Genomic DNA, 10,755 nt, shown 5'->3' with positions numbered 1-10,755 from the left:
ATCATAAGTTCCTGCTGTTCCACTTTGTCCATAACCATGTGAAATGACCGAGTTGATCATTAAGGAGCCTCTAATACTTTTAGAAACCTGATTCTACACTAAGTCAGGAAGATGTATGTGCTTTAAGTCTTCAGTAGATCTGGTTTGGATCAGAGGAGGGAGGTTAACAGAGCCGTATCTTCACTGAGCAGCTGAAAGTGAAGTAAAACAGTCCCTGTGTGGTTGCAGCGGCTCATGATTTACAGGGCTGAATCCAGAGGGCTGCTCCCTCTGCCCAAAACGCACGCTCGCAACTGCTGTTGATTTTTGAATTAAAAAAATGCAGCTCTATACACAGTTTACTTTATTGCTAGAGGGCAGGGAAATATAGGTAAGAGCCGTTAATCCCCAGCAGGCTGCTGGGCAGGCGAACAGACAGAGATGACAAAAGTTAATTGGAAACATGAGCAGTTTAACAGAAAACATATTTGTGATAATTGAGAGAGTAACGTCTCCAGAAAGGAAACTCTGCAAAGAGAAACTTCAGAGGAGAAGTGGCCACTGGTAGGTGAGTGTGATTTTTCAAGCTTTCTTTAAGCTCCAAACTAATTTCTTAACAAGAACAAATAACGTGAAAAGGAACTAAATAAATATGTTGCTTTCTTGGGGCAGGGGGTGGGGCTGTGAAGTTACTGCTACTAGTTTCTCTTAGAGCTAGATTAAGATATGTGCTAATACTTGATTTAGGTTCATTGCATAAGGACAGGGTTTTATTTTTGTACGTAGAGTTTCCTTCTACCTTTTGCATATGAAGGTCTCATCCACCCCTCAATAACTGCAAGGACTTCAGTTTAAATTTTTTCCTTACTCCTGCATTTTTTTTATATGTTTGAGGTTTTTCTAAGAATCGAACTTGGACAGCAAGAATTTTGCCAAAAGCAGGGAACCCTTAGTTAGAAAATAATGCTGTGTTTTTACTGATGAAAAAGTATTATGAACTTAATAAGGGAGAACACATGGCAAAACACATTTTGGGTTGAATTGGAGGAGATGGCTTTTTTTTTCCCTTTTCTTGAAACAGCAAGTAAATGCAAATTACATAGTAAGAGCTCGTGGCTGTTTTGCTGGGTTTGAAAAGAAAACTGACTTTTATTTTAAGTGATACTAATATGTGTCTTTTAAATGTTACTAGTGTAAAGTTCCTAATGTTTCATGAGAGAAAGAATCTCAGACTAGCTATAATACCAGGTACTACTGTGTTGGTTTTTTTGGGTTGTTTTTTGGTTGTTTTCCAGAGCCTGCAGAGAGTACAGCCTCCCAGCCCACAGGAATGAATGACAATGTCTCATCCTCAGTTCAGAGCTGCAGCAGTACTGTTAGTTGCACGAACTCCTCAGCCATCCCTCAGCCCAGCTCTGCTATCAAACCCTGGCGCAGCAAGTCCCTCAGTGCCAAGCACACGGCTACGTCTTCCATGTTATCCGTCAAGCAGCCCGTAGCAGAGCCTCCAAAACCACCCTCAGAAATGGCCAAAACGACTCCCAACGGTCAAAAATCCATGCTTGAGAAACTAAAACTCTTCAATAGCAAAGGAGGTTCCAAAGCAGGAGGGACAGCACTCGAGTGCCCGGCATCTCGGGAGAACAGCTGTGAAAAGCTGGAGACCCTTCTCAGCTTCGAGGAGAGCGAAGAAATCGATGCCACGAATCAGAATGTGAACAATCCGGGATCCATGTCCAGTAGCCCCAAAATTGCACTCAAGGGAATTGCACAAAGGACTTTTAGCCGGGCGCTAACTAATAAGAAGAGCTCTCCAAAGGGTAATGAGAAAGAGAAACAGAAAGAGAAGGATAAATGTAAAGACATGGCAAAGAGAACATCTATCACAGAAAAGCTGGACCTGAAAGAGGAACCGAAAGAAGAGCAGACAGCACTAACAACAACAGAGATGCCAAAAAAATCTTCCAAGATCGCAAGCTTTATCCCTAAAGGAGGAAAGCTGAACAGTGCCAAGAAGGAGGCCTCTGCCCCTTCGCACAGCGGGATACCAAAACCAGGAATGAAAACCACCACAGGGAAATCCTCAAGTGCCCCCGCTCCTGCAAAGGAAGGTGAGAGAAGCCGCAGCGGGAAAGCCGGCTCGGGGCTCGCTCAGAAGTCCCAGCTGGACAGCAGGCATTCCAGCTCCTCGTCCAGCCTAGCCTCTTCAGAAGGCAAAGGTGTAGGAGGCCTCAACAGCAGCAGCAGCAGCCAAGCCATCAACGGACCCGCCGCCACAACCCACACCACAGGGAGCAATACTGTGAGTGTGCAGCTACCTCAGCCCCAGCAGCAATACAGCCACCCCAACACTGCCACCGTCGCTCCCTTCATGTACAGGTACGGTGACCGTCGCCAGTGGGCTCTTTGGACGTGGTGCTTAAACGAGAGGATTCATTCTGGACGTGTTTTCAGGGGGCTGAGGCAGCAGGACAAATGCCACGTGGTGTGAAAGTTCCTTGATCTAAGAGAGTAAAGAGTTTGTACAGTTATGCAAAAACTGTTGGTGCAAGCCATCAAACTAGGATGTCAAAGAAGTTGTGATAGATAGGAGGATAAATAATTGTTGGGTCTGGCCCTACTAACAGTTGAGATGAGAAGACTTAACACCTTCTTGACTAGTTGCTGCCCTTACCTGGTTTTGCACTGTATGGGTTAGGTTTGTTTTATGCATCCTAGCTTTAAAAGCTATAGTGATGCCCACTGATGGCATAGATGCCCTCCTTCAGTGTGGCTGACAGTGGTGGAGCTGCCTCACTATAAGCAGTAATGGGAAATCTTTAAAAATAAAAGGAAAATCTCTTAGTATAGGTAAGGCCAGGCACAAAGTCTGGTGTTCTGTGCCTTAACTCTCAGTGAGATAAACCAAAGAGCAGCCATACAGAGTCACAGCAAACCTCCATATCTAGTCCAGCATCTTGTTTGACAATGGCAGTAGAGGTTATATAGGGAAGAGTAACAAGAGGGAAATGAATAACAGAGCTTCCTAAGGGGACACTCCCCAGCCTGACTGTGGTGCAAGAAATTCCTCAGATGGTGGGATTTTTGGTTTCAGCAGCCATCTCCTAGTTTTCATGGACATTTTTTTTCATGTATAGAGAATGCAAGCTGTTGTTCTGTCATCTTCATCTTCTTACTGCCCATGATTTGAGAGAACTCTATTATATCCTTCCCTCCCATGTGTCTTTTCTAGGCTAAGAGGTCCTAGCCTGTTTAGTTTGCACTTGTAGATAAGCTGTTGATAACCTTTGGTCATCTTTGTCACCCTTCCTATCATTTTTTCAGTTCTATTATACACATTTTTGCCTTTGATGTCTTGACAGATGTAGCATAAGAGATGTTTGGCCACATTTTTTAAACAAAAGTGAATGTGAATGGAATGAACTTGAAGCAGGGGGATGCCAAAGGCAGGCCTATGTAGGAATGCAAAATGGGGAGAGCAACCCTTGAGTCTTCTGACCCCTTCAGTGTTCTCACTGTGTGTATTGAATAAAGTGCCAGGTGTCCTCCTCTGATGTGGTCACATGAAAAAAAACAGTGGGGAAAATTTCAGCTGACTAGGGCTTGTATTAATAGTACTTATTTTTTATTTCCCCTGCTCTTGCATTCATCTGCATACCTCAGCATTATTGTCACCTCTTTGGCTGAAGGTGGGTTGCTGCTAGGATATTTGGTTTGAGTTAAAAATTGCCAGTGCAGTTTGCACTATTTCAATCCATAATTAAATGGAAAATTATGGTTGCAAACCAATTGCTCTGTTTTCCCCTCATAACCTCCAGTAATATATTCATGATGCTTTGGGTTGATAAGTTTATCACTGCAGTGTCCTGTCAAAAGATAAGGATAAAAAGCAGTCTTGGTGTTCATCTTAGTTTGAACATAGGTATCATCATCTAAAGTGTAAAAACAGGTGCAATCCACATGCTTTCTTTAATCTAAACATACTGGTAGAGTGATGAAACTACCTGTTGGCAGCTGGAGAAAATGCTGAAAACTGGAAAAACAAGGTTTACTTTGCAGCATTGGAGGAAAAAGGAGGCAAACTGTGTAATCCTGCTGGCTTCACTTGGACTTGAAAAGTCAAATTGTATTGATTGGCAAGGCAAACGTGTAAGCATTATTATAAATCTGTTATCCAGACACTTTTTAAATCTGCAAAATGCAGCTGTGAATGCATTGCAGTAGTAGTCACAGGTCTTTTCTGCTATCAGTTAAGGTTACTTTAAACTTTTCAGCTGCATGTAGACCCGTTTTTTGTTTAGGGTTAGTTTTTTTAAAGTGAAAGACGTAAAACAATTTCTCAGATTTTATATGGGGTCAACTGAAGTTAAGAATATATCAGTAGTAATTCCAACAGTGATGCCCTGTTGTGTCTTCACTTCTGTATACCTTTTGGACAGGAGAACTTCCAGCTGCTGGTTGATGTGAGCAAAAGACAGTGCAACCAGGAGTATGAAATGAGTCAAGACATCTTACTCAGTTCTGACAAGAAATTCTTACAGCATCAGCTTTCATTACCCGACAGCCACAACATCAGACAATAAATGGGAATTTGAAGTTGGTTTTACCCAGTCGTTTATTTTAAAATACAAATGACATTTGCTAGTTAATGAAGGGATACTAGCAGGAGTCTAACATGAGGTCATGCACTACCTGCTGTGCACTCATGCACTACAGACTTCATTAGAGAGGATCAGATTAGCCACAACAACTGATGTTATTGATAATTAAAATTTAGCTGGGAATCCAAGTGTCTTAAGACCCTGCCTGAAGAGCTGTGAAGCCTATCTTTGACTATGAATATTTTATTATTCACAGCTGAGTGCTTGTTTCCATTTCTAGGACATAAATCAACATGGGACTAATGAATTATGTAAAATCAGTCTGCTGGTCTGTTCTGGCAAGAAGGACAGAGTGGCTGATGGGTGCAGTTGGCTGGCTGCTGTACTTGAGACACTTCTGATGGAGAGTGGCTGCCCAGCTCTCTTTTGTTTTGCCCTGCAGGTCACAGACAGACAATGAAGGGAACGTAACAGCCGAGGCCAGCACAGGAGGGGTCAGCATGGATTCTGCTCTTTATGTCAAAACTGCACAGCCTGCTCTGGAAGACTTCGCAGGTATGTCTGGCAGCTTGACCTGCTGACCATGGTCTGGTTAAATAAGAATGGGCTAAAGCAAGTTTGAAGTCAGGAGCTCCCTCTTTAGGGGTGGCATGGATTTAATTTGGTTTTATTCCTCATTTCTTGGTTCTTATTAGGTATGATATTTCTTTTAGCTCTTCAGCAATGGAGACCAAGTTTCAATAATATGAGCACTAGATGCTAAAGTTCTGTGTAATGGTGTGCCCCCAAATTTCTTGAAGTCATTAGGAATTCTGGGTACTTAAGATTTTTCTAGGAGAAGTGTAGAACCTTTTAGGATTAAGTTGTTACAAGGATCCTAAGTATTCCCAAACGTTTGGTATTTTTTACTTCTTAAAACCTTGCTTCAGAGCTTACAGAAGAGATTAAATTAATTTCCTTGATGTATTGGTTTGTTTATAGGTTTGGAGGAATCTGTATTCACTCACGTGAATATGATCAATCTGAGAAGTGGTTTTTGCAGCAGTAGGAGACCAAATTCCAACTATAGTTTACTGTGTCCAGCAGAGAGAAGCTGAAACTGATTGTAATTAGAATACTAGCAGTCTAAATTAGCAAGTACTTGATGAATTTACCTAGAATTCCTGCTAATGTAAGAATAATAAGCAATGATTTTAAAACTTCTCAATATAAAAAAAGCTATTTTTAACAACCATATTCTACTAAAGATGTAAAATGTGTTTTTAAAGTCACAGGCCAATCTCTTCCTATTGCAGTTCCAGCAATGTGTATGACTTTGCTTACTGCACACTCTTGCAGAATATCTCACCAGTAGAATATCTCATTTATTTCCATCTACTTAGGCTTGATGTCCTCCAGTTTAATGTGAGTTTTGGAAACTGATTGTCCTGCTTGGAAAAAGCATGTGGCTAAAAGTTTCACAACTGGCTACATTTCATACTGCATTACACCTTCTGTCAGTGCTGCATTTACACCTGTCTGCACGTATGCTGATGGCCAAGGCAAGGGGCAGAGTGAAGGAAAGGGCTGCAGGAATTCACAGAAGTGTCTGTCTGCCTGTATGATTTATATAAGGGTGGATCAAATCATTAAAAGGCAAATAAATGGCACAAAGGATAAAATCCTTGAGAACATTTTTGGGTTCATATTTAAATAGAGCCAGTTCCAAGTAACAAACGCAGTGTCCAGCTGCTTGAAGTTTTTCAGTATTGTCTCTTAACCATCATATTGCCTAGCCTAGATGTATTTCAGCCTGTAAACTGAGAAGTGTTTGTAGATAATAAAAGGTCTTTAGTCTTCAGTGATAGATGTTATGTAAATAGTGATTATTGTTCAAGTAGAACATGAAAGTTTGGGGATCCAAACTGACAACCTCAAACAATGGAGATGCAAAGCCCAGCTGTGTGCAGCCAAACCCCACAGCCAGCAGCAGTCCATAAGGGGTTCTTAAGGGAAAAGGAGCAAAGAAAACAAAAGTTTCTGAACCCTAATAAATCAGAAGAAATAAGGGACAGATTTCTTCTCTCCTTACAGCTATTGATGCTTTCAATTTTAAAGTACATACAAAACAAAAGAGAGCATAGATTGGGAAAACTGGAAGCTGAATAGTTTAATGATACAGCCTGTTCATGAAGACCTAAGTGATTTAATAATTAAATTCTAGTGGCACTAACCATCTTTTAAGTGTGCTTACAATTTAAGCAGTCGAATGTCATTTAAGTAAAAATTTGATATCAGTTGAGGCATAAGAGTGATCTCAATAGAAATTGGTTTAGCTTGTCTCGTGGATGTTCTCTTAAGAACTCATCTACCATTTGCTCTCATATCTGTGAGAGAACTGACCTGTAAAAGAGCACTGTGACCTTCGTTAGGCTAAAGGCCTATAAATATTTTATGGGTTTTACTGCAAAAATTTGTAGATTCAGGAGTGTAGAAAATATTTTCTGTCCCAGAGACCCATTGGGTGAAGGATTGGTCTTGTTAGGTGGCTATTTCAAGTCCAGCCAGACCATAAGTGTTAGACCATTTGGCCTAAGTGAATTGTATCTCTGGGAGATGATTTCCCAGGGAGTACAGATCCATTTTAAAAAAAAAACAATTACTGACACGGACACTACCTGAGCCATTAGTTTGTCTCAGGCTAATGATGATATAAACCTTCAAGTCTAGCTTCCCCTCCCCAGGTAGTTTCCCTGTATTTGGGGCAGGAGCTGTTTGAGTCATTTGTGCTACTGCTGCTTTGCAGGCAAGAGCATGGGACTTGTTCTTCTGTAGCACCAGCCTGACATTTTTTCAAGAACATGGACTTTGAGGCAAAGAATGTGGAAAGTTCCAACAACAGCTTATTTATCTGGTCCTTAAACCTTCTGATTTGTGTAATATATAAATAGCCATCTAAAGTAGCAATCTCATGGATGATCAGTATCCTGGCAGCTTAAGAATACATCACTTGGGAAGAGAAGGCAGATACAAAATTTGAGAAGTTTTAAATTTAAATTAGTATTTTCTTTAGTCATGAGTTGTAAACCCTTTAGAGTGAAATCATTTCCTTCTGTGACCAACAGAAATTTTGTGACAGCTTTTTGGAGGTTTTCTGTTCCAGCATTTGGATTGCAAAGAATATGTTGGGACTCCTAGAAATTCTCTTCTCTTCAACCTCTTAGAAGGTTTAACTATATAAAGCTCAGCTGAGTTGGCAACCAAAGCAGTTCTTAATTGCCAGCTGAGAGCAACTAAATAAACTATGCTGAGGCACTAATTAAAAAATTAATTTTATAAAAATCATGCTGTGGCATGAGGGTGGTGTTTTACTGTGCCTGAACTCTGTTTTTAAAGAACAGGACATAAATGTATTTTAGAACAGAGTACTTAACAGGATTTCTAAATGTCAGGGAAACTATCATCCACCAGTTCCGTGTCATGTAGCACATTTAGGTAACAATAACTCTGTTGTGATGTTGACAAGACAAAACTTCTGCTATTTTACCTAAAACATGGCTCAGCGTGGAGCAGCCAGTCAGCACAATTTAGTTGATTGGAAAGCTGCTGTTGTAGAACGAGATCTATTTACAAGGGGGGGAGAAGATCTAGTGAAAATTCAGCACTGGAGAAATGGGCTGTGTCGGGTTGCTGTTAATTGTGTCAATATGTGAGATGGAAGGGGTGGTATCGATGGAGTGTATCTTGTAATGAGATTGAAAGTTAACCAGAATTTAAATTGGGTCATGTGGGGAAACGACAATACAGACACAGCCTGGGAGATGAAGTGAGGAGCAGAGCTCACTCCCAGCCTGGCTGTGGCAGCGGCAGGTGCCTGCCGTAGGGGAGGGCTATCTCCATCAGCATCAGTTCAGAGTGTGAAATAACAGAAAGTCAGGAAAAAATGTGTTTGAGCCAGATTCAGGCAGAGTTCATGCCTTGGTTGAGTGCTGTTTCCAGCCCTGTCCTGTCTCGTGGTTGGTCTCCGCTGCAGGAGAGGATCCAGAGACTCGGCGGTTACGCACTGTGAAGAACATCGCTGACCTTCGGCAGAACCTGGAGGAAACCATGTCCAGCCTACGGGGAACCCAGGTCACTCACAGGTAATGGCATGGCCTGGCTTGCAACAACAAGGAGATCGTTGGGCTCTAATTCTACACCACTTAGATCTAGCTGGGTTGCATCTGTGGAAAATTATTAACGCTGACAGTGGAAAATACTGATTTTTTGTCTTTAAAGCACAGATTTTGAATTCTGTTTGATATCTATTGTCTGTAAATCTATATATAGATAAATGAGTAATTGATGATGGCAGCTTGTATATAGAGTCAAAGGTGGAGAATCATCAGTTCTTGTTCAATGTGTTAGGTGATTTTTGAATACAGGTTACGGTTTAAAACGTTTCTTCATCTCTTGAACAACTTCAGTGTATTACACCCCTCTCCACCATGTGTAATATTTAGTTTAAATAAGCAGGTGAACTATGCTTGACCCACTTCATCAACTGCATAACTTGAATTCCTGACCAATCTTTGGACAAACAAATTTTTCTAATATTATTAGTCATCCATGTCTATAACTGCTTTTTCTTTGTAAAGCAGCGTTTGGAAATCTTCAGCAATATTTCAAATATGCTCTAAGTAAACAAAGACTGTTAATACATTTAAACATTCTGTGACTCAGATCTTCTCAGTGTTGAAGAGGAGGCTGTGCAGAATGAGCTGTTTGGCCCCTCATGAGGTCGGGGTCCTATTTGAAGCTCAGTGCATTACGGACTCCAGCCCCAAATGAGTTCATTGGGGGAACGCTGTGTTTTGGCTTTATATCTAAAACCAAGGCAGAGCTTGCAGGGATGAACTCCCAGTGCTAATTTTCTTTTCAAATTTCAATTAATGTGACAGCCTATTATGATTTAATTACTATAATGAGAGGATACATAGGTTTTTGCAGCATGTATGTAACATTATATTGCAAATAGTACAGTGCTGCTTATCTTAACAGACCCTGCTAGCATAGATGTTGGAAGGGTTGCAGAATATTCACATACTCAGATGCAGACAATGGAAGATTTCATAGAGCTGACACTTGTCAAAAACAGTATTTGCAGGCTGTGACCTGAAATGCTTTTGTAGCCAGAGCTCTGTATAAAAATTGTCAATATTTTTTAAAACCACATTCAATTAATGAATATATAAAATACGTTTGGGAAAATAAATTGGTTTTACCTTTTTTAATTTCATCTTTTCCTTGGTGTAGAAATAGCCATCATCTTGGTGCTGGACATATCTCCTGAGTATTAGAATTTTTATGAATGCAGCCAAAAAAAGAAAATTAATCAGAAAAATAGTACTTCAGTTGGTTTTCCTTTAGTCAGTTTAATATCCCACTCACTTGCTACAGTGGCAAAACCATGGTATAACAGTTATATGTGACTGAAGATGATAAAGCTTGGATACTGTGAATAATCCATTAAAAAGCTACTGCTTAAGTCTTCTCATACAGAGTCTTTCAGACTAGATATTAGGAAGAAGTTCTTCAGTATGAGGGTGGCGAGACTCTGGACTGGATTGCCCAGAGAGGTTGTGGATGCCCCTTCCCTGGAGGTGTTTAAGGCCAGGTTGGGTGAGGCCTTGAGCAAACTAGGCTAGTTGAGAGACATCTATGCCCATGCAGGGAGGTTGGGTTAGATCATCTTTAGGTTCCCTTCCAAACTAAGCCAGTCTATGATCTATTGAACAGTTGGTTGCCTGGGTGCAAGAGTATAACGTGATTTAAGGACAGTGTTGGAGGAACGACCTGACTCTCCCAAGTCGTTGCAGCAGGTAAATTCTGTTTGTACGTTGATGAGCATTCAGGGTGTAGGGTCTTGAAATCACCTGATACCTCACAGCGCTTGTGTAGCAGACTAAACTTAATCCTAGAATCATTAAGGTTGGAAAAAACCTCTAAGATGATCGATTCCAACCATCACCCAACTCCCTCACGACCATTAAACCTCATCCCCAAGAATCAACCTCCTTTCTTTTCCTAAGCACGCTGGAGACGACGTTCGACAGCAGCGTGACGACGGAGATCAGCGGCCGCAGCATCCTCAGCCTGGCCAGCCGCCCGGCCCCGCTCTCCTGGCGCCTGGGCCAGTCCAGCCCCCGCCTGCAGG

The 10,755-nt window shown here is 41.3% G+C and overlaps 1 protein-coding gene across 1 annotated transcript in view; it reads left to right on the top strand.

Moving 5' to 3' along the window:
- Positions 1 to 8,701, top strand: part of LOC103768396 (neuron navigator 2-like) — a gene marked incomplete at both ends in the record, with an annotated part of 48,670 nt that extends 39,969 nt beyond the window's left edge. The window contains 3 exons of the mRNA XM_008935538.1: positions 1,275 to 2,358; positions 5,023 to 5,135; positions 8,593 to 8,701. Of these exons, the coding sequence (XP_008933786.1) occupies positions 1,275 to 2,358; positions 5,023 to 5,135; positions 8,593 to 8,701 (1,306 nt within the window). The remainder of the gene's footprint in view (positions 1 to 1,274; positions 2,359 to 5,022; positions 5,136 to 8,592) is intronic.
- Between the last annotated feature and the right edge of the window lie 2,054 nt (positions 8,702 to 10,755).

This window comes from Merops nubicus, unplaced genomic scaffold, assembly GCF_000691845.1.
Source record: "Merops nubicus isolate BGI_N331 unplaced genomic scaffold, ASM69184v1 scaffold47342, whole genome shotgun sequence".
NCBI classification, from domain to species: Eukaryota; Metazoa; Chordata; class Aves; order Coraciiformes; family Meropidae; genus Merops; species Merops nubicus.
Note: the sequence above shows the minus strand (reverse complement) of the source record. Positions and strands in the feature narration are given on the sequence as shown.